A 25,828-nucleotide genomic window follows, 5' to 3' on the forward strand; every position below is an offset into this window, starting at 1 on the left:
TAGCATGAAACTTAGATCCTTAGGTTTCATGAACACATAGGATTTTGATTTGGTTCCGTTGTGCCATGATCATGTGTTAATTAGATGAATATAAAACCTAACAATAGTATTAGAGCCTTAGTTCATGATTACTTGCATTCTATTATGCATTATTTCCTTATTTAAAATATTTTAAATCTTGATTTTATTTTGGATTAATATTATTTAAATAAGAGATTTTGAATTTTAATATTTATTCTTTTATTAATTTAATACTATTTAAATGGTGATTTAAATTAGAATTACTAATAGACAATTAAATTTAAACAGCTTTAAGTTTAGCTTTATATTTGTTAGAAAAGTATGTATTATATATAAGACATTTACAACTTGTGTCACTTCATGTTTGAGTATTGACATTATCGGTTTCACTAGTACAAAAATGACCTACGGTCACACTTTCCGAAAAACGGTCTGTCATACTTTTTTTTATAAGTGTGGCAAAGGTCACTAAAAAAATTTAGAGACTGTTTTTAGATACATTTAAATTAGTTTTGTGTCCATTGTATAGATAATCAAAACTTTAACCACACTTAATTATGACAAATGTGACAACTATTAGCCACACTCGAACACTGTGGCCATATGTCACCATCTGACACGATTACTGATTAACATTATGATACTTTTTTTATATGAGATAATAGAAAAATATATGGTGGCATGAGGCAATTGTATATATTTCTGTATCATGGTGCTTTTTTGGATACATCATATCCAATGTAGCTAACAGGTGATACATATGGTCATATTAAATATTTGTGTGTCCATAGGGTGGTGTTTACTAATGATTTAGTAAAAGCAAGAAATCAAGATACTTTTAGTGGTTTATAGTCATGTGCCTTTTATTATGTGTGTTAAAAATATGATGAATTGGCTTTGAAAAAAAAATATTATGAGTCCAAGTTTCATTTAGTTATGGTTACAATTATTTTCTATGTCTATAAGTAAATATAGTTATAGAAGAAATGCAGTGCTTGATCAGTATAATTTTAGTATGGTCATTGAATGTGTGACTATAATTATGTAATGATCATTCTTTTTGTACTAGTGTATTTCTAAATTTAAATAATAGTCTTCATAAAACAAAAATATGTTACTGCAAGTATTTACTGGTAACTTGTTAATGTATTTTGTGTTTCATCACCTAAATCCTCAATAATAATCATATCTTTATAATATTAATTCAACAAGTTACTTTTACTTAGTTATATTTATGTGTCTTTTATTATATGTGTTAAAATATGATGAACTGACTTTGAAGAAAAAACAAATATTATGAGTTTAAGTAACATTTGGTTATGGTTACAATCATTATGTGTGTCTATAAGTAAATCTAGTTAAAAAATAAATATAATGTTTGATCAATATAATTATAGTATGATCATTGAATATGTAATTATAAATATGTAATTACATTTTTTGTATTAATGTATGTCTAAATTTAAAGAACAGTATTCACCAAAATACCCTTAGTTAACTAGTCAACCATTTGCAGATATAGAGCCATTGAGTCTCACCTAAACTGCATAACTTATTATTAGACTTTGGAACAGTTTTTGCAAAAAAATATGTCATGATTTTCGTTTGAAGACTAATGGAATTGCCAACATCAAATGAGTTTTGGTTATATATCATTTTAACCTTTGGGATCTATTTTGGTCATGTAACAGTTGGAGTGATGTCAACATATATAAAACAAATGGTATTAAATGGATAGCAACATATATTAAGTAGATAAATTGTTTGAAATATGAACCGACAGCTATATGCTTGAAATAGTAAAATTAAAATGATAGAAACATATACTAAAATCTTATAATTATATCTAATTAAACACTAATTCTTTAAACTAAAAAAAGTAATAAGGGTAATATTGTCAATGTGGGGCCGAAACACCATATGGAGTAGTTACCAGCATGTACACTAAAGCAAACTTCCAAGAAACATTTTTTTCTCTTTTATGGAAATTATTGTCTTTTTTTTTAACGCTAAAGAACCACACACAAAGTATTTCATGCATCTGTCAAGACTTACATCAAAATGGTTTATCTTTACTTTAAACGTTGTAAATGATTGCAATATAATACCTTAAAATGACCATAAGGATATTTTTGACCAACATGCAATGTATACACATAAATAGTCAATATGAGCAAACCAGTTCATATTGACAAAGTGAGAACATTCCTTAAAATATAATGGTATGATATAGGTTTCTCTAATTTCAATTCCTTTTTATGGACACCATTATCAGGCGTATCTTCAGAAAACTTTTGCTTCAACTCTGGACATTTTTTCCCTTGTGGTGGCAATAAGGTTTACTCCAACTTAGGTTTCTCCAATTTCAATTCCTTTTTGGGACACCATTAACACGCGTATCTTCTTAAACCATTTGCTTCAACTCCATACATTTTTCCCTTGATGTTGTGACAAAGCTTGAGGGCTTGGTTATGATAGATCTTTCATACCGAACATTGGGATAGCAACATATATAAAACAAATGGTATTAAATGGATAGCAACATATATTAAGTACATAAATTGTTTGAAATATGAATTGACAGCTATATGCTTGAAATAGTAAAATTAAAATGATAGAAACATATACTAAAATCTTATAATTATATATAATTAATCACCAATTCTGTAAACTAAAAAGGGTAAATGGCACAAAAAACACTCTTTTTACACAGAAATTCGATTTTGACACTGTGTTTTTTTTTTGTGTACATTTTGACCCTGTGTTTTCCAGTTTGTTACAATTCTGACCATTTGACCGGTAACCAGGTTGCATGCTAACGTGTCAGTTTTGATGACGTGGCATGTTAACATGATATGCTGATGTGTCAAAATTGAATTTTTTTTCTCACAAAAAACACTAAGTTTTCATTTTTTTTTCGATTTTGACAATAAGTTTAATTTTTTCTTTCAACTTTGACACTATGTTTTTTTGTTCCAAATGGAACATCATTTTTTCCAATTTTGTTCAATGTTGAAAATTTTCTATTTGAAACCGTACAAATATTTTTTTAATACATTTAAACTGTATAAATATGTTTTTTTTTCATTTAAAAACCATAGTTTTGTATAAATACATTTTTTTACACTCAAACCATATTTTTATGTATAAATATGTATTAGTTATATAAAAATTGTATTTTATATTAAATATGCAACTTTAAAATGTGTTTGGAGGTTTGGAGGCATGTAGTCGATCAAAACTCGGATATCAAGTTTGCAACCCATCAAATTTTTATATCTTATTAGAAGCTTATGGTTAGTTTGATTCACATGATATAAATAATGTTTTGAATGTAAGAAAAAAAAAACACCTTGTATTTAAATAAAAATGTGGTTTTTAAACGAAAAAATATGTTTATACGGTTTAAAATGTAATAAAAAAATATATTTATACGGTTTCAAATGGAAAATAGACAAAATTGAACAAAATTTGATAAATGATGTTCGATTGGAACAAAAAATAACATAGTGTCAAAATTGAAATAATAAATTAAACTTAGTGTCAAAATCAAAAAAAAAAGTGAAAACTTAGTGTTTTTTGTGGAAAAAAATCAATTTTGACACGTCATCATATCATGTCAGCATGCCACGTCATCAAAACTGACACTTCATCATGCCACGTCAGCATGTAACCTGGTTAACCGGTCAAGTGGTTAGAATTGTAACAAACTTGAAAACACAGTATCAAAATTGACACAAAAAAACACAGTGTCAAAATCGAATTTCTGTGTAAAAAGAGTGTTTTTTGTGCCATTTACCCAACTAAAAAAAGTAATAAGGGTAATATTGTCAATGTGGGGCCGAAACACCATATGGAGTAGTTACCAGCATGTACACTGAAGCAAACTTCCAAGAAACATTTTTTTCTCTTTTATGGAAATTATTGTCTTTTTTTTAACGCTGAAGAGCCACACACAGTATTTCATGCATTTGTCAAGACTTACATTAAAATGGTTTATCTTTACTTTAAACAATGTAAATGATTGAAATATAATACCTTAATAATGATATTTTTGACCAACATGCAATGTATACACATAAATGGTTAGTATGAGCAAACCAGTTCATATTGACAAAGTGAGAACATTCCTTAAAATATAATGGTATGATATAGGTTTCTCTAATTTCAATTTCTTTTTATGGACACCATTATTAGGCGTATCTTCAGAAAACTTTTGCTTCAACTCTGGACATTTTTTCCCTTGTGGTGGCAATAAGGTTTGCTCCAACTTAGGTTTCTCCAATTTCAATTCCTTTTGGGGACACCATTAACACGCGTATCTTCTTAAACCATTTGCTTCACCTCCATACATTTTTCCCTTGATGTGGTGACAAAGCTTGAGGGCTTGGTTATGATAGATCATTCATATCGAACATTGGGTACCCTAGGTACATTTGGAACAACAAATGTGACTTCATTAGAAATATGTCTTTTTTTGGTGGCTTTTAATGCTTCTGTTGTTTGACTCTATGTTTGTGGTTTCAAATAAATTCTGAAATTTTTTGTAACTATTCAAGATAGCAATAAGGGATAATTGCACACCCAACACATAAAATAGTTAAAAGAAGCATCAATTTCCTACTTTTATAGATTAAAGAAAAAAAATACAGGAAGAGATATTACTTTTACAGAAACCCTTTAAAGACTTGGCTGCCTAGTTATTGCCTCCATAGTCGTTGCTTCCAGGGGAATGTTCCTCGCTGGCCCCTTAAGGGTATAACTATTGGTTCAAGTTGGTTGTAGATATTAAGGGAAGAAGGTGATTGAAATTGGTGATGGTACCTTGGAGTTGTGTGGTGGTTCCGATGGAGGTCAAGTATGGTGGCGATAATAACAAGTTATGGTTAATAGTAGGGGGAATTAGAAAGCATGATGTGAGCACTTTAACAATTTTGGGTGGGAATGTGATTCTAACTGCCATACATTGTTGGTAATGATGAAAGATAACAAGCTGGGGAGCAACGATGTACTTAACAAGTGAAGAGGATCATAAGGGAATAATCGTATTTCTTATGGCGGTGGCAACAAACTATAAAATCGGACCAAATTAAAATTTATCATCCTTATTAGGTGGAATTAGGGACATTTTTTTGAGGGAAAACCAAAATGAAAATTTTTAACAACTTAATTATGTATATATTATTTGGTTAGTATTATACCTTAGATAAAAAATATTTAATACATTAGTTAATTACTAAACTCTCAATTCAAATTTTATCTACAATAATATTTAGAATTTTTTATTATGTGCATGTATTTTTGTAATTAAATAAAAAACTATAAAATAATATTCATATAAATCAAAAACTAGTTAAAAACAATTAAAAACCTCACTAACTTACACAACTCATCACCGAACCAACACCACCCAACCATACCTACCACCCATCACCATCACCTATAAATCACTAACCACCACCCACCACCAACCGCCACCACTACCTACCACCCATCACCACACCGTCACCCTCACCACCATCACACACTGTCACCACCAACAATAACCACCCACTACCACCCACTCCCAGCCACCACCCACAAACCACCAACCACCACTAACCACCATCCACCCACCACCACTACTAATCACCCATTACCACAACCTATAAGCCACTACCACTACCCACCTCCACCACTCACCAGCAGCACCTACTACCAATGCTACCACCACTATCACCATCAGCTGTCACCACCACCATCACCCGCCACTACCACTACCCCGCCCATTACCTCACCACCACCCATTACCACAACCACAACCAACACCCATCACCACTAGCCACCTACCCATATTCACCACCTACTTCCAACACCTGCCATCACCACTACCACCACTCGTCACCACCACTACCATCACGATACCCGCTACCACCACCCTACCCATCCCCATCAACATCATCCTATCACCACCACCACTACCTATCAAAATTACCACCTCCACCACCCATCTGTCACCAGAAACCATCTTCACCACCTGCCACCACCACCCCCACAACCATTACCTCCACCCGCTACCACTACCAACAACCATCCCCACCATCACCACCACCAGCCACCACTACTAACCAAAACATAACCAACTACCCACCCATCACCATCACCATCACCACCATCACCATAACCACCCCACCCTCCACCATAAGGCTTACGAATTAGGAGTTAGGTTTAAGGATTATGTCTTATGTCTTGTGATTTATGGTTAGCCTTGGGATTAGGCCTAATGGCTAATGAATTACGAATTATGACTTAAGGCTTAAGGCTTCTAGTTTAGGGATTATTTCTTACGGTGTATGGCTTATGTTTTACGGCTTAGGTTTATGACTTATGGCTTAAGCACTAAGGCTTATTAATTTTAGCGTAGGGCTTATGGATTAGATATTATGGCTTATGGTTTATGGCTTATGGCTTAATGCTTATGACTTACGGATTAAAGGCTTATGCATGAGGATTATGATTGGGTCATATGACCTAGGGGTTATGCCTTATTGCTTATATCTTAGGGATTAGGTCTTAGGATTATGTCGTATAACTTAGGGCTTAGGATTTAAGGCGTATGACATATAGTTTAGAGCTTATGATATATTTTGTATGACTTATGGTTTATGGCTTAATGTTTAAGACTTATGGCTTGTGGGTTATGGCTTATGGTTTATGTTTATGGATTTTTGCTTTTGGTTTATGTCTTATTTCTTATGTCTTATGTCTTATGCTTATGGATTATGGTTCACGACTTAGGACTTTGGGAATATGGTTTATGGATTATATCTTATGGCTTAAGGTTCAGGGAATATGACGTATGACTTGATATTTTTATTAGGTCTTAATAACAAAGGCTTCCAGTTTATATTTTATAGGTTAAGGCTTAGGGCTTGTGGGTTATAGAATTATGCTTACGGTTTATGGCTTAATGTTTATGGATTATGTCTTAAGGCTTAAGGCATGTGGTTTATAGCATGTGACTTAATGATTAAGGCTTATAGCTTAGAGTTTAAATCCCACTCCCACATGCCCACACTAACGCCTACCCTACCCTACCCCTATTACACACACCCCACACGTGCAACACTTTTCATCCCGCAGCTATTTGTTTTTTAGAAGACTTCGGATTAAAAAACCTCTGCGCGTGTTTTTCTTGGTGCAACACTTGTTTTGCCTCTGCCTACCTCTTCCAACCTCTTCTTCTTCTTTTTTCTTGCTAAAATATTGATTATATATTGCTGAAATCTTGTTTCACATTTTTTTTGTTTATTCTTGTTGATTTTTTTTTTATTCTGAATAATAATAGTTTATTGATGAAATATCATTATTTTATGCTAAAATATCTTTATTTTTTTTTTTGCTAAAATATCATTATTTTTTGCTGAAATATCATAAATTCTTGGCGAAATGTCGTACAATATTAAATTTTCGGTATTAGAAAACTATTTTCGGATTATAAAATCAGTTTATTTTAATTTTTTAATATTTGTAGCAACATGCAGATGTTAAAAAAACAAACACGTTTCTTATTACAGTCTGCAACCGTTTGGTCTACCTCTTCTACCGCAGAGGGTTGCAGAGGTGGTCTGCAGAATTTATGGATTTTTGCTTCAAAAAAACAAACAACACCTTACATTCACACCCATAACTACATGCATTACTCTATGAATATGGTTTAAGATTCATTGTATATATAATAATTTATATTTTGGTTTTATTTTATTTAAAAAATTATATATAATAATTAATGTAATAAATAAGAAAATAAAATTATATTATAAACCTTTTCAATATTTTCATTCCCTCCTCACTTTCCCTCTATAATTATGTTTTAAGGGACTTTTATTTTTCGTTTCCCTCTAGTTTCGTCACTTATTTTTGGCTAAGGTTTAGTTTTACAAATTTCTCCTCACATATTAACAGAACTACGCTCTAAATCCATAGCGGAGTCCGATCTCTTGTTTATCGCTGAGCCTCCCACCACTCAACCATCACCCACCCCATACACCCATCTCACTTGCATCTCATGTTATCTGCTACTCCTCATACCTAAAACCTAATTCATAATGAGTGTGCGATTGTTTCATCTAGATTGGAGTATAGAAGAATAGAAGATCCATTAAGCAAGGTATGTTTACTAAACGAATACCTGGTTTGATTTTTTTCTGATTAAGGATAAAAGTATGAGGAACTGGTTTGATTTTTTTCGGAAGGTGGAAATTGATGTTAGTAAAACAAGTAACTCAGTTATTTTGAAGTACTAATCCGATTATAGTTCAGAATGACAATGTTCCATGTCATCTTATTACTGTTTGTAAAACAAATTTGTGGTATGTTTGAATTAGGACATTATTGAAAAGTCAAACTAATGACGACTTGCTTGTCATTTGTTCAATTGATGAAATATCAACTGGAAATGCAAGTTTAGGTTGCTCTAAAACCTAGTTTTTTGGCCCTACTAAAAGATGCGTTTGACAAAGAGCCATCATATATGAGTTGTTTGTAGATGGCCAGTGTAGATTTTGATGCAATTTAAGAGGTAAAACCAGAGGTTCTTTTCTTTTAATGTTATCTTAAATCAAATTTGATATTATTCTTTTTTAACACAATTTAATACTACCTCCGTCCCAAATTGATAGTCCACTTTTGAGTTTTGAAGTCTTTTTTCTTCAACTTTGACCTTAAATATTTTTTGTTTTTGATAGATAATATTTGATGCAAAATATATGAATGAATTGTATTTTAAATTTTTTTTCATTGTTATAAGTTTTATCAAGTAATATATAACACAAATAAAAATATTTAAGGTCAAAGTTAAAGAAAAAAAGACTTAAAAAGTCAAAAGTGGACTATCAATTTGGGACAGAGGGAGTATGATTGTGGGTTTCATATTTATGTGTGGATAGTGGTTGTTCCCAGGCTTATATTCCAGACATCATTTTCATGCAAATGCATCTTCTCACCTAGATGCTTTACTACAGGCAAGAGCCAAAAAGGGGTTCATGTAGACTTGTTCTTTTGAAACACATTTTTAAATCCATGAAGAGTTTATGGAACTTTAATGTTTAAAATTTTTAAATGTAGATTTATATTTTCATGTATAAAGATCTTGTTGTTATTCTGTCTCCTTTTCTCGATAAAACCCTAATTTGGCTACTCATCATCTTCATACAAATGTGTATTAAGAAGGGGGGAAATGGAGTTTAAGGTTCTAGCATAGAAAACAAGTATAAAAACGTGAGTTTTAAATTCTAGATTTGATTTTTATGGCAATTTCACTCATCTTGTAAATCGATTGCTAAATTCTTTTTCTGAAGTTCATAGGAACCACTCATCTCTATTCATTAGGTAGCCACGCAAACCCACGATTCCCATATTTTCCAGTTCTATTTTTTCTTATATAACATGACATGTGATCAACTCCTATGTGATGTGATTTTTTTTGCTGTTGTTGCTGCTGTGAAGCAGATACAAATGCATCAAGCTCAAAGGGAAAGAGGGTTGATGGCTAAAAAGGTATAAGGTTGTCATTATCGAAATTGATAGCCCTGCTGTGAAGCAGATCTATTTTTCTTCTATATACACTTCTTTTATGCCATTTTATATTCATGTGTTTGAACTTGTTTTTTTTTTTTCAGAGTAAAAAGGTATAAGGTTATTATTATCGAAATTGATAGCCCTGGTGGTCATGTTCTAGTTTTGACTTGTAAGTGATTGTTAATATTGGCCACAAGTTAATTAACATTAACATATTCATTGATGATGTTGTTAAGGTTTATTTTTTCCATGAAGGATGTGGAAGGAAATTACATTATTGGGTCAATCTAAGCCCGTGATTGCATCAATGGTTGAGGTTGTAGCTAGCGGTAGATACTGCATGGCAATGGCAACATAAACTATAGTCTCAGAGAAGCTTACTTTGACTGGTTCAATTGACCTTGCTTCAGTTGATCTTGTTTTTCAAGTATTCCACATGTACAAAGGGGAGTTAAAGCATCTCAGTATAATCAGAATCTAAGAGGTTTTTATTTTTATGCATGTGGGTGTTTATCAAGTATTCCACACTTCTTTTTAAATGATTAAATCATTTAAAAAAATTTAAATATAGATCTCCAACCTTTGTTGTTTGTATAAAAATTTTCAGGAATATGCATAATAAATTGTCTGGTTAACATTAATATATGTATATGCAGGACGAAGGGACAAAAACTACGCAACTTAAAGTAAAAACTCTCTTTGAGCATGATAAAAATATAATGTTTACATAAAATATCTTTAATTTTAAATATTTTTTAATTGCTTAATAGTACATCATCAAATAATGATTTATTAAGTTATGATGCAGGTTGGACCAGTTCTGGTTGGACTTTATCCATATTTAAATTATTACAAAATACATTAAGATACCTCATTTTTACATTGTATCAACATCTTATTTACCTAGTGTTTTGGAAATATATATATTTATTGTAGTTCAGTTTACACGTATAATTTTTTTGTTCCATGCATCAAATCCACCATCTAATCAAAATTGAAACATTGAACTTCAAGTTTCTAAGAAGAAAAAGAAAATGTATACACCGTTAGAGCGCATTATATAGACAAGGAGCAGCAACAAAGTGAACAAAACAAAAATGTTGGAGACATAGTTCCTAGTTTATGTGTAAAGTCTTATATATATATATATATATATATATATATATATATATATATATATATATATATATATATATATATATATATATATATATATATATATATTACAAGTTAATGTCTTAAATATTTTAATTGAAAAGTTATGTGTTGATTTTTTATTATTAATGTTAATATCATTTTCTTTTTAAGTTTTACCATGTTTCCTGTTTTTTTTGTTTTTTTAAAAAAATTGGAAATAAAATGGATAATATTTCCATTGATAAATGTAGCTTTACATAAACATTAGTTTTCACCATATTAAACAAAATTCATGTGACTTTATATAAATAATAGTCACACCATAACTACAACATTTTATGTGGCTTTATATAAATGTTAGTCACACCAATGTATCTGTAATTGAATTATGGTTATTTTTAATTGATTGTCTATGTCGAAATGATATAAAAAGTCATAGTTACGACTTTTATATGTCTGAATGATAGCATCAATTATGATAAGTAATATAAATATGGTTGTAAGCTAATATTAAATCCATAATTTTAATACAATGAGTTTCTTTATAATACTTATGATAATGTTTCACTTAATTGTGTGTCTCTATAGGATAAGTAATAGTAACACTAAAAAATTGGTTCTGTGACTAATTATTTGCAAATTGTTATTTATGAAATTAATTACATGTGGTTATTTAGTGAACATGGTCATGTTCACCATAATTGTATGTCTGCAAAACATACCCAGTTGTCTTAATAAACTTTGAATTGTGTGACAATCTATTAGCAAAACACCACATTTAAACAAAATGTATGTCGCCAGTTGGTGATATACAGTCACTATAATTACTAAAAAAGTGTGTCTGCTGACGGTTTAACGCTACAATATTCGATAAAATGATTGATTATAACAACAAAATTCCCTACCCAAATGCCAAACTTTTATGATACAACCATATTTTTTCATATCATACGGACACTACATTTTAAAGTGACCATAAGACCCATACGATGACATCACCTTCCGTCACACTTTCAGTGAAAAAATAAAATGTCATTATACACATATGATCACACTTTTATGGTGTGTTCGTAGGTCATTTTTGTTCTAGTGTTTTGAGACTGGAGTTACCGAAAGAGTTTGATAGGATAATATTCAAGTTAAAAACGTTAACTTAAAAGTATAAAACAAAATTTTGTTTTATTAATAAAATGTGAATCGTATGTTACCCATGAAAATTGCACATTCACTTTATAATCTATTGATGGAGCTCGTACGGTTAACCGACAAGTCAATTTGAGAGTATAGTTGAGAATGACGTGGAACTCGTGAATCTCAAGTGTAACTTGAGCTAGGGATAATGTATTTTGGCATGGTTGATTAACCATCTATTTTATGATCCACGACGACCCCTTCATATAATTTTGATGAGCTTAATCTGAGACTAACATGTCATTGATTGTAAATGACTCTAAAAAGAATATAGGAATTTCACAGTGATTGAAATTGACAAAATGTATTGTCTTCCTAAGTAACTTTGTGGTGTGTTTATGACGACCCTTTACACATCATATAGCCAAATATAGATCCTACACTTATTAAATAATTTTATTTAGGGTAATTATTTTTAAGGATTAATCATGTCAAACTGACCTAATCTCTATTTTCTAGATGTTGATTCCCAACAGCAAAAACAACAACAACAACATTGTTCTTCTTCTTCATCCTCCTCGTCCTCTGTCAACTCAAAACTCTAGCTTCTTGCTCCTATCAGTTTTAAATGGGGAAAAATTCAATAGGCTAGATCAAATTACCTAAATTGGATCTGTACCTTGAGGTATGAGAACAAAGAGTATGCTATCGATGATGATGTTCCCGAACTTGCAGAGGATGCTACTGCAGAAGATGTTTTTTCCTACAACAAACACTATGATGAATCAAACAAAGTGGCTTACCTTATGTTAGAGACCATTGCCTCTAAGCTCCAAAAGAGCATTAAGAAGTTGGGTGCTTATGACATGATTCATCACATTAAGTAAATGTTCCAAGATAAAGCAAGACAAGAATGATTCGAGAACATTAAATACTTCATGGAATGTAAACAAAAAAGGGATCGTATGTATCTGCACACGTCCAAAAGATGAAGTCGAACATTGATAGATATGGAAATCTTGGTTTCGAGCTACAAAAGGAGTTGACCATTGACATGGTCTTGAACTCTCTTTATATTTCATATCAATAGTTCATTATGAACTATAATACGAACAATATCGATAAGAATTTAATGTAGCTGCATGGCATGCTTAAGAATATTGAAGAAAGAATGAAGAAAACTCCTAGCTCCAACCCTAGTACTCCTTTGCTGGCCATTAATCATGGTACTAAAAGGAAAAGGGTTTCTTATTCCAAGGGAAAAGGAAAGTGTAACGTCCCATTTTCATATGAAAAATTTTCATTTTTAAATAAGATAAAATGAACATTTACATAAAACCCAAGTTATGAAAACCCATTTGTTCCACAATACATTTGTTTAAAAATCAGAATGATATAATAATTACAGAATCTCCAATGTTGCCGATGAGTGTGTACAGTCATGCCTTCACCTTCCCACACTCACCATTAGTACCTGAAAATATTTAATCCACAACTGTAAGCCAAATCTTAGTAAGTGCCCCCAAAATATCACATACATCACATCATAATAATCAACTATGGGTTATCAACTACCCTGGGACTATCAGCAGTCCTGAGGACTATCAGCAGTCCAAAATATCACATACAACACCACAATATAAACAATTATGGGTTATCAGCAACCCTGGGACTATCAACGGTCATGGAGTTATTGGCAATATAGATACACATATTACATCAACTAGTAAATTGGAACACAAACACATGAATAACCTACACTAGTCTACTAGTCTAACATCTCACTACTGTGTGTCGGGCCTCACACAATAATCAACATCACCATTAGCAAACCACTACCAAATGCATACCTATATATAAAATCAAAGGTGAAGTAGATAGTCGAATAGGTGATCCAATCTAGATCCACAACCAAACAAGGAACAAGAATGAAAGCCTAGATCAAGAGTTCTCAAAATATCCTACACGATTGCATGCAACCCTTAAGGCACTTAACTAGATGATCATCTAACTATTGTTACTATAACTACCATACCAATACCCCGATCCCAATATAGTAGTTATGGGTTATTAGTAACCCTAGGACTATCAATAGTTTGGAGGACTATCCATAGTTATGGAGTTATAAACAACTTGGTAAATACACATAACAACCATTAGCAACTAAGACTCAACTAGTCTAGCATGCACCCTACTTTGCCATAGGTAATATAGTGAGAAAAATCACATGAATCAAAGATCGAAGGAAAACAACAACACACTCACTCCTTGTAATGGTTGCACCCGCGATCCGACTAGTACCAAAAAAAGATAAAGCCTTAATCAATAATCTAATTCCTTCAAGTTTGACCCAAAGTAAAACTGGTCAGAAAGTCAACGTTCAACGGTCAACAATTAACCAGGTCAACACCTAACCTGACGTGGAGGTCTCTTGGCCACGTTGTGAGCACATCAAGACAAAATAGTTGCGAAGCTAAGAAGCACCATACTCTTCGTTATGAGCTTAACCCTTACACATCTAAACCGACAACTTCATATCTAGCCTTTTTCAATGACTTAATGGATAAAAGTTCCATCTTTATCCATTAGCACTCCACCGCAAGCCAAGATCTACAATTCTATGCCTATTAAGTCCTTAATGAGGATATAACTTAATCATGGACAGAAGGAACTCCAAACATGACTCTTTTTCTTATTCACCAGAAGTTTATTGACCTTAGAAAGCCATCTCAAGCTCTAGGGTTCTGCAACTCCAAGAGCATCCAAGGAAGGGAAATAAAATCAATAAAAATGAACTTATATTGGCATCAAACCGAACAAAGGTCAAGATGAGAGCTTTATACCTCCAACCACCTAGAAATCTGAAGGAGATAATGGATCCAAGTTGATTCATTGCTTCCTTGCACCAAATTGATCTTCCTCATTCCTCAAGCTCCACCAAAATCTAAGAATAAGGTCTTCAATCAAGCAACCAAGCTCTTAGTCATCCATGAAGGCTAGGGTTTCATGGTGAAGGGTTGGAGGCTGAAGGGGATGCCCTAATCCTTAAGATTAAGTGCTTAATTATGGAAGGAACCTTACAAATCATGAGCTTGGGCTATAAACGCTATCACATTGTGGCCATCCTCTTTTCACATTGTGGCAGCCATCCGGATGAGTGTTTCATGCATTTGGCATGCTATGTTGTGGTGCTCCATTAACCACGTCATGGCATAAGGTTTTTCACAAAAACCCCACTTTTAATCCCTCAAGCCTTCGATCGATCTTGCTTGGAAAATAGTTATTACAATTTCCCCCCACCTAATTATATTTCGTCCTTGAAATCCTTCGTTACACTTTACACTTATAACACCATTCTAACACTTTATGGGTTCTCCAAACCCAAATCCTTCCATATGAGTCGGAAGGACTTCGAATGCTAGAATTTGCAATCATTGATAATATGGTTCCAAAACAAGGCTCATAAGGCAAGACTGTTGGGAAAAATAATAACGATGATTTGATGATGCGGAATCTAAGAACTAACACACTCATGAAGAAGTATTTGGTTAACAAGATATTTTATTCAACTATGATGAGGAAATTACACAAAAAGAAATGTTGCGATATAACTAATCTAAGCTAAGAAATCTCATCTCGTTGAAGGACTACATCTTGCCATACCCACTAAATGAATACAACATGACTCTTTATACATGTAGAAACAAGTCTAGCTAACTAACTCACATATCATAAAAGGAGGCCCATTGTCATCATCCATGGAGGACTTTGAACCTTACATTCTCCCCCTCAATGTATGAAATAGATGACAAGGTTTCAACTTCCAGAACAAGCCTCTACCGAATAAGAAATGATCTTGTGAAGAGGAATATCAAAGTAATCCATGAATCTTGATTCTTCAATAGTCTTCAAACCGGTTTCTAGGCTATAGAAATACGAAACCAAACATCAAAGTAAAAATATCACCTTCAAGCTCCCAAGGGCTTAGAAGTAATATTTTTCAACTTCATCTTCTAATGTAATCCCAAAGATTTTCAAGAAAGCCAAGCCTACCATAAAAACCCATTTCGGAATTAAGAAACCAAATCACTTTTTATCTTGAAGAACTCCCCCTCCAAGTCACAATGATCTTGAAATATGCTAATGATATAAGTCACTAAAAAATATCATGTAACAAATCAAATTCAAGATTCGTAACTTCACTTGATCGAGAAATCCCTAAAAGTTAGAGTCAATCAAAGCACCACGGTCATTGGTAGAACCTTTGGGATCACCGTCCTAAAGTTCATCAATACCTTAAAATAGATATCCCCACTTTCTTACCACAAGGTTCATTAAAAATCTCCAATTTGATAAATCACAATCCAATTTCGAATGGCCATATCAAATTCTTCACCTTTTTATAATAAAAAAAATTATTATAAAACCTTTAATGGTCATGAGAATGATCTTTAATTGGATAAATCATTTCTTTAAAGTTTAAAAATAGTCGAAATTTTTTAAGGTTTTTGCGAAATATGACCTTCCGAACCGCCATGACCTGTTGGAATCCACCTTCCGAACCGGCATGACTTGTTGGAATCCAGTAGTATTTACCGTTCACGAAAAAATATGTTCATGAAAAATCCAATTTTGTTCATCAGCCCTTGAATTCGTAATCATTTTAGAATTTGGATAAATATTTACAAGATGCTGAAATATTGAGGACTAAATATGAAACAATGTATCAGCTTCCCTAATTTGGTCGATAAATGTCAACAGCAACAATGCAAAATCAATTCCGAATACGGTTCCTTGTTCCGATTACAAATTCTTTTCCGGTCAATTCCAAATACGGTTCCTTGTTCCGATTACAAATTCTTGTTCTGATTACAAATTTTCGGAATTTCACAAGCAACACCAACACACAATTAATTACGAGACCCGTTTGGATTTGAAAGACCAGAAATTGTTCATGCGAGAACATCAGCAAACAACGATACCGTCTTTCTGATTGCGAGATAACTATCGCAAGTCTGCTCTTTGTTCTGATAATACAATTGCAAGACCAGATTAATGATAACTTCACATCGTCTATTCACAAATCAGAAATCTTCATTCCGATTTAATAACAAGAACTTGATTCAGATGCCGAGATGCGAGACCAACAAATAAATTTGTAAGACCATCACACCAACTTTCAACTTTCAACTTATTGATCTGATTATGACTTTCATCTTTGAATATAGAATATCAAACACAAGTTTTCTGAAAGGCATCTTCAAAAGCAAGTTCATCTTCATCATCCATGATCCATTGATTATCAAACTTCATCATAGATCTCCAAATTGATAATTATTGACTTTCACGGTGTCTCCGAAATGATTCAATCAAGTAGAACACGAAACATCACAGCAAGATTCAGTGAATTGAAATAATGAGTCAATCAAGCACCAAAAATCGAGAATAGTTGAATATGAAATCGAATCGATGAATTAGGTTGTCATGATTCAAGAGAGAAATAAGATCACCTTGATCGTTGTATAATAATGATTCAAAAAGGAGTTTGAGTTATTAAATATGATATAATAAAGTTCGAATGATCATGAACCATGAATGAATCATAAGTCTTCAATGAAACAGATTTTGGGCTACATTCAAATATGAACATGAAGGAGATCAAACCATTTGAATTGGGCTAGAATATTTGGCTTTGGGTTAGAAAACAGATCAGATCCGAAAACAAATTCTTTTATATATATATATATATATATATATATATATATATATATATATATATATATATATATATATATATATATATATATATATATATATATATATATATAAAAGAATTTGTTTTCGGATCTGATCTGTTTTCTAACCCAAAGCCATATATATATATATATATATATATATATATATATATATATATATATATATATATATATATATATATATATATATATATATATATATATATATATATATATATTTTGTTAGGTTAATATGAGACAGTCTAATTTTGTGAGACCGTGAGAAACATTTTTTTATTAATTTTATTTAATTTTATTTTATTTTTAGTTAATTCAAGTTCCGAAAATAATATTTAAAAAAACAATTTTTGGATTTTTCCATTTATTTTGCATTTTAAAATTATTTTTTAGAATATGTACAGTTTAGTATTCTATTAGAATATTTCACGTATTTTTCAAAAAAACATGATTTTTTTTTTATTTTTTATTAGTTAATTAATGTTCCAAAATAATATTAAATTTTTTTTTTTAGATTTTTCCATTTATTTTGCATTTTAAAATTATTTTTTAGAATATGTACAGTGTAATATTCTATTAGAATATTTTATGTATTTTTCAAAAAAAAAAAAAAACGGAATTTTTTTTATTATTTTTTATTTTTTTAGTTAATTCAAGCTCCGAAAATAATATTTAAAAAAGAATTTTTGGATTTTTCCATTTATTTTGCATTTTAAAATTATTTTTAGATTTGGTCTCACGGTTTCACAAAATAAGAATGATCTCAAATGAACCTAAACCTATATATATATATATATATATATATATATATATATATATATATATATATATATATATATATATATATATATATATATATATATATATATATATATATATTAAAAGAGTGTTCCCAATCCAACAGTTCTTTGTTGTGATTGGTTATCTTTTTTTTTTTTTTTTTTTTTTTTTTCTTTTACAATTGTTATCCTGATTTATGGTTTGGAATAACGCTTTCCACGTGGTGACATTAGCATAACTACGTGTTATTGCCTGCTCCAATTTCCCGCTGCTTCCAATTGCATAAGACCAACAAATGATCTAACCACCACCAATATTTATCCAGATTCTTCTCCATCCTTCCCACCGCTCCACCGTTATCTCTCCTCTGTCTATGTCAAATGAGAGACCAATTTTTCTCTCAGCGAATCTTCCATTTTCTCTGCATTTTCCCTGTTCTCTTCTACACCATCGACATTAATCGAAGCCGCCATTACCACCGCTCCACTAAATCGCCATCTCTACTCCTCTAATTTCCTCCGCCGCCTAAAAGCGACCGCTTCCATCGCCACCAATCCCTCTACTTGAAGGGGTTTATATACAGACCAGTGAGGAAATCGTTGTTGAGAAAGAAGCTTCTGAGACTCTCATACGTATTATTGTTCATTGCTCCCTCCACTACTCGCCATGGAGATTCCCTCTTCAGCTTCCGTTGATTCCTTCTCTTCAATAACACATGCTTGCCGTCGGCTTCCAGGTCCCTTCAGGCCTCTCTCATCTGCTGCTTCCAGGTATCAAGTAGTCTGATTAACTGATTCAAATACCATCAGGGAACATTAGGGTTGGTACTTACGAAATCATATTTGTCTAGAGCGCCGTACCCTATCCCCTGTGTTCCTGTCGTTGGCTTCATGCCCCAATTGATAGATTTTTGGTGCTTTGTTGTCACTCCCTCTTCTATCTGCTTCATCTATTTATGAGTCCAAAGAGTCTTAATCGTGTTGTTCGTCTGTGTGGTTGTTTCTCATCACATGTGAGAATATCTTATTTTTGCTCACCACATGTTTCATGAAATGCCTCAGAAGAATTGAGAAGAAGTGAAAACGATTGCTAACCTGAATTGATGAGGTAATTTTATTGATTTTTTTCATAAAGTTGTTGGTAATAGTGTAATCGTTTGAGTCCAACACTGATTTTTGAAATGACGACCAAAGGTGGAGTCGGTTTTACTATTTTTACCGAAATTGTAATGTGAAAAATTCCAAGCTTTTGAAGAATGATTTCCTCTGTAATCTCCATGCTTCCAATCTCTTCATCATTCACTTCCACCAGTATTGCAACAATCACCACCATCAACTGCTCCATAACTATACGATACAAAGCCACAACATTCCTAAAAAAATCATCGTCTCAAACCCACCTTAACTCTAAATCCCCCCAATCTCCCGTTGTTGAAAATACTCTTAAGGCTCTCGAGTTGGATAAAGTCTGTGATTCGGTTGCTTCATTTGCGGGTACCTCATTCGGAAAACAAGCCACCAAGGTTATGATGGGTTTTGGTCATAAGAACATCCTATGTGCTCATACAAACCCTAATGCTTGGATCTAGGTTTCTCTATTGTACATGCAATTTATCCAAGACCATAAACCCTAGATCTAGCATATGATAATCAATATAACATATAATTAGGGTTTAGATCATACCTTGATTGTTATGTTGCAATAACAATCATAATTCCTTCTTGTATTGACTTTAGAAAGCTTAGAGTCACAAGTGTCACTCCTCTAATGGCTCACAAACACCAAGAGCAAGAGGATGAAGAAGAGAAGAGAAGGAGGCTCTAAAAAACGTGTGGAAACCCTAGAAGAAAGCTTGTCCACGTTTTTGAGGCATAAGGACTCTATATATAGTGAGGCTATTAGGGTTATCTAACAAGGAAAACCTAATTTGGATGCTTAAGCCCTAAGCAACCCATGGACTCATTTACTTAAAGGCCTTAGACGATTTCTAATGGGTTTCCCCATAGAATTCGTCCACTCCTTAATATAAGGTAATCCATAGCCCAAATTGCAATTATCTTATAATTACAATTCCAGTCCCTTAAGTTTAATTAATCTCTTTTAGTCACAAAACTAATTACCAATTAATTCTTGACTAATATTAATTAAACAATATGATTTCTCCTTTAATATATTATTCTCATAATATATTAATAAATCATATTTAATCCTTTCTCTCCATAATTCATCTTATCAAGTTGCTTTGGTGAAGGCAACCCAAAAGGACCATGCACCATCGGGTCAAGTACATACCAAAATAGTTATGGACTTAGACACTAATCCAACAGTCTCCAACTTGGATAAGTCTAATAACTATTCTGCGTATGACTTCAGATCCTGATCTACAATCGTAGCTTTCCAAAGCCGCTGTCAACTCTGATCCTATCAGATACGCGTGTCCTTTAGATAAGGGATCATATATTCCTCCATTCTAGATATCGTATGAGACATGATTTCTAATCATTCTCTCTGTACTATTTCTCGAATTCTGATTTATGACGACTGACTAATTGAACAAATCAAATTAGCCCTAGCCCGGCCGAGCATTTACATTTGTCATCACTAAATCATCGAGGGGCCCAAAGATATCGCTTTTATCCTACTTTGGATAAAAGGAACGGATAAACTTTGATTCAATGTTCACTTGCACTCACTCACCGAATCACACACAACTATATGTTTTATGACACCAAGTTACTGGTGCGTTTACACATTATCAATGTGCAACCGATTTGCAAGATACAACTCACACATCTCTGTTTCAAGAATATAAGATGTTATCGTCTCACCAATCACTCATGATACAATTCATGGAGTGATCCAAGTGAGCGTGGGTTTAATCCAATGCTCAAATCATATTCATAAGCACTCATGAACGTTGCAGCAAACATTTGCTTATGTCTAATACTCTTTAGACAATCCACAAACCAATTCACGACAGTCTTTATTCATACCTACTTCCAACGTATGAACGACTGTGGCCCGTTCGAATAATTTGACTGTTCTCAACCAATTAAATTATTCAGGAAGTCAAAACATGCAAAGTGAAACACAAGGATAATACTAATCCCATATGGCCTCAAACCTTTGAGCATAAATAAAACACCTTTTATTTATCACCATATCGATTACTCATTATTTGTTGTTTCGGGTAATCAACTTTTTACTTGAATTATTACACTTGTTCCATGCTCTTATCATACACACAATGTTTACTTATGGTTCTTACTTTGTGAAATAGATCAAATGAACACATTTCCAATCATACTCATTTCACAACTCCCAATCCTTTTTCATAAATGAAAGAATATCAAATTCTTGCCATTTATAGAATATGCTAGATTCTAACATTTTATGCAAAGATCCTTTTGTAATATCACTGCACTAAAGTCACAATGACTATTGCCAATGAAATTACAAAGTCCTCTATCGGAGATTGTTACAATACAATTCCTTAGATATGATGTCTCTCACTCAAAGTACATTCCTTTGAACATCCTTTTGCATAAAAGTTTCTAATCTAGACATAGATTTTCAATATTCAATTCCCAATATGGAAAACTTTCCATACTTACCATATGACAACTCATTCTCAATCGAATCTTATCTATTCATAATAATGTCGATATGGTCCATCCAATACTATACTTCCAACTACTCACAAGCGACCAATCCTCGGCGAACTTTGGATTGTCCTTTGATAGTTGTTTAATTATCTTAGTCAAAACCGATTCTTGTCCTTTTCCCTCTAAATGCTCTAGACATTTGGAAAATTTTAGAATGGTCAAATATTATAGCATTTGCAATCGATCCTATACCCGAAGCGTATGGGACACGATTCATAACATCTTACATAAAGATTTGATACTTTATCAATCTTCTGCCATAATATTTTATGTGCTACGTTCTCAAAATTCGAACTATGAAGAGGAATGTTGTAATCATAATCGAAATTTGAGAACACACTATGCTTCCTTGACTAAATTTATTAACATTTTACAACCTAAACCTTTAGATTTGAAATGAAGCATAATATTCTCTCCCTTAATTATAGCAAAACAACTTTTCAACTCTTGCAACTTTGCAAAGTATAACTATTGTTTTCTATAATTAATATTGCTAACTTGCAATACTTTCCATAATAATCATACAATCATAACATTTACGCTCCCACTATCATGATTATTATTATAAAACATAACACTTATGGTCCCACTAGCTTTGACATGTATTCAGAAACAACTTAACTTTCAGAAAAACAATACCTATTGAATTTCTTAAGTTCATGTTTCTAATACCTAATGCTTTGATAATCCTTTATCAAGGCTTCTTAAATGTATACACCTTTGCCTTAGATAGTTCATATGTGTGTCTAATTTAGACTAATTGCCAAATCTCACAATTCGAATCATGGAAAGGGATACCGTAACTATAATCGAATTCGAGAATTCAATTTCACAATCACTATCTTCTTAAAATCTTTCTTAGTGAAAGCATTTCCTCACAGTCATTTTCATGAAGGAGGGAATCTTATGACACTTAGATTTTAATGGTGTATGTGTTCTTATCCATGTGAATTTGTCAAAACCAAAGTTTACGATAAATTCAAACTCATATGGACCGAACTTTCTTAATGTTGATTTCTTGCCTTATGGTAACACAGCTGCCCACCATGTCTTCCAAGTAGTTAAGCAACTCACCTTTTTCCTATCAATGTACTTTTCATTGATCAAGATGCCTGCCTTTTATGCGTTCAAATGAGAACTCATAGAACTCACATGCATAATTAACTCAATTGGAACGGCACATAAGCAAAATAGTGTCAACACGATAGGTTGTAAACCTCAAATCGTGTGCTAGCGATGATCAATAAGGTTTATTTTGATTTGTTCTTGAAACCTTTCAAGACCATTAAGACTCCCACTGACTCCTTGACATATAAGACTCTCCTGTCAATAAACATTTCTTGACAAACAAATATTCAAGAGTTAGTGTTGTTTTTTTTTATCAAAACACTTCATAAATTGGTCCTAGTTGGTCTTTGTCTTATCCAAGACATCACAACTTTCCACATTTGATGAATGTTATAAACCTTCTTAATACTTATCACTCAATTTCACAATCTTAACTCTAAGACTTGTTTTTGAAACGAAGTATGATTGACTTCTCGATTTAACCATTTCTTCAATTCTTGATTCCTCTTCTTAGACATACAATTGTACTAAGACTCACTTAGAGGATCAATTGAGATATGGTTCTTAATCATTAAGACTTATCATAAAGCATAAAAGGTACTCTCCCTTCTTCTTAGAATGGAGAAACTTTTATCTTTCTGCCTACTTGATTCTTCTTATTCGTTCTGCTATTGATTTAAACCTTTTCAATCAATTCAGAATTATACTTAATCTTATAAGTATAATCATATTTACTAAACCTTTAGTAAATCATGACGAATGTCTTTGTTACTCTTGTGGTGGACTTGATCAACACGCAACTTTGTGTGCTCGATCTCCTAGTCCTTCACTTGACACTTTGTCAATGAATTAGTCTAATTTCCAAATATGAAATTTCTCATTCATCATGCAACCAAGTTGTGTGATTCCAAGTTTTTGTCCAATTGAAACTTGGGCGATGAGAAACTCTCCTTCATTTGGTAAATTTTCGACATTTCCATAATTAAGAATCAAATCCATTATTGCTAATAATAGAAACAATCAACCATCAATTTTTCATACACACCATTGCAAGGATAAATAAATAAATGTAAAATCAAAATTTATTTTATTGCGGAAAAAATTTGTCCTTATAATGCAATTCATTGAAAAACTATGCTAATACATGTTTCTTAGCAATCTAATTCTAACTCTAAGTAGTAGCTCAAGAATCTAATCTTCAAGTAATGCGATCGAAATCCATTTCTTCACGGTTAGATTATGCTCACTTCTTCCCTTAAGCTTCCTCTCTTTTCTTCGATCCTACAAAACATCAATTGTAATCTTATCACATTATGTCTTAAGGATCTAGAATGGAGCTTAAAAGAGTTAGTTAATGGATTTTACCTAAAGCAGATCCATTCATTTTGACTCTCCCATCTCTTAGATCTCTTAGGTAAATAGGGCAGCTTCGTCTCCAACGCCCCTTCTCTTGGCAATAAAAGCAAATTAACTTTTTTTGGAACAACACATGGAACTACTTCAGATATTTCCTTTCTCTTATGATCAAACTCTTCGATCATGGCATGTCATTCGTTGCCATTGCCTATATCCATAGAGCTCTGGAAGGTAGATTCACCAATCAACTTTTCTTTTCCATTGCGCCAAACCATTGCTGATTCAACAGCAACAAGCATATAAGTGAGATCTATAAGGGTCACGTCGTGGTTCACCATATAGTACTCTCTTACGAACTCACTATACGAGTTAGGAAGTGACTGAAGAACCCAATCAACAGCCATCTCCTCACAGACAACGGATCCCAACATTCTTAACCTATCAATGTGTGACTTCATCCCTAGGACGTGTGCACACACCGGCTTTCCTTCTTTATGTTTACTTGCCAAAAGGGCTTGAGTGAGCTTGAACTTTTCAAGCCTTCGAACTTGTGGGTTAGGGAGAATAATTGGAGGAGGTGGAGGAAGAGAAGCATGATCTCTTGTTCCTCGGTCGAATCGTGGAATATCATCTTCATGTGGAATGCTTGTTCCACGGGATTTGGGAAGACCATAGTTGTCGAACTTTGACATCTACAAAACGGGAGAAAAATGAATTCAAGTTAGTTGATTGATTGAGTCCTTAGTAAATCACCCAAATGAGATACTAAGGCTAGGACCCAACACAATATGCTACAACCTAGAAAAGGGATTCCGTAATCTAGTTGTAGAATATTTGAAGGTAAATGAATGACGATTCACTAATTTCCACCACGAAAAACGAAAAAGAAATTTAAGTTTTAAATCTATGAAAACTCCTAGATCCTTTGAGATTCATTGAACATTTCAATGACATGTTTAAATCTCGATATGCCCCTCTAGTTTGTGACCGGGATGCCGAGGATCACAAAGAGGGTGTGAATAACCACGCAAACTTACATGGTGCCTTCACATGTTACGATCACCTATTCGATGTGCCGGTTAGGGGTGTTGAACGGGTAATTTTTTCGGGTTTCGGGTAATTCGGGTTTTTCATGTTAGAAAAATTACCCGTTACCCTACCCAAACTAAATTCGGGTTTGGGTAATTCGGGTTTGGGTAATTCGGGTATCGGGTCGGGTTTGGGTAATTCGGGTATTACCTGAAATATATGATTTTTTTTGAATTTCACCTAAAAATAAATTTAATGAAATAAATACGCCGTGCTTTATTAGTCTTGTTTATATAAACAAACGAGACATAAACGAAGTTACTCAAGCTT

At 32.6% G+C, this 25,828-nt stretch overlaps 1 protein-coding gene across 1 annotated transcript; it reads left to right on the top strand.

Moving 5' to 3' along the window:
* Nucleotides 1-5,721: 5,721 nt before the first annotated feature.
* Nucleotides 5,722-6,219, top strand: LOC111889060 (extensin-like). Its single transcript, XM_023885195.1, has one exon. It carries the CDS (start codon nucleotides 5,722-5,724, stop codon nucleotides 6,217-6,219), a length of 498 nt encoding a protein of 165 aa, XP_023740963.1.
* Nucleotides 6,220-25,828: the final 19,609 nt, after the last annotated feature.

Source organism: Lactuca sativa, chromosome 4, assembly GCF_002870075.4.
Source record: "Lactuca sativa cultivar Salinas chromosome 4, Lsat_Salinas_v11, whole genome shotgun sequence".
NCBI classification, from domain to species: domain Eukaryota; kingdom Viridiplantae; phylum Streptophyta; class Magnoliopsida; order Asterales; family Asteraceae; genus Lactuca; species Lactuca sativa.

What these genes read in the sequence shown, in the direction of transcription:
- LOC111889060 (XM_023885195.1), top strand. Translation starts at nt 5,722, where the DNA reads ATGCTACCACCACTATCACCATCAGCTGTCACCACCACCATCACCCGC.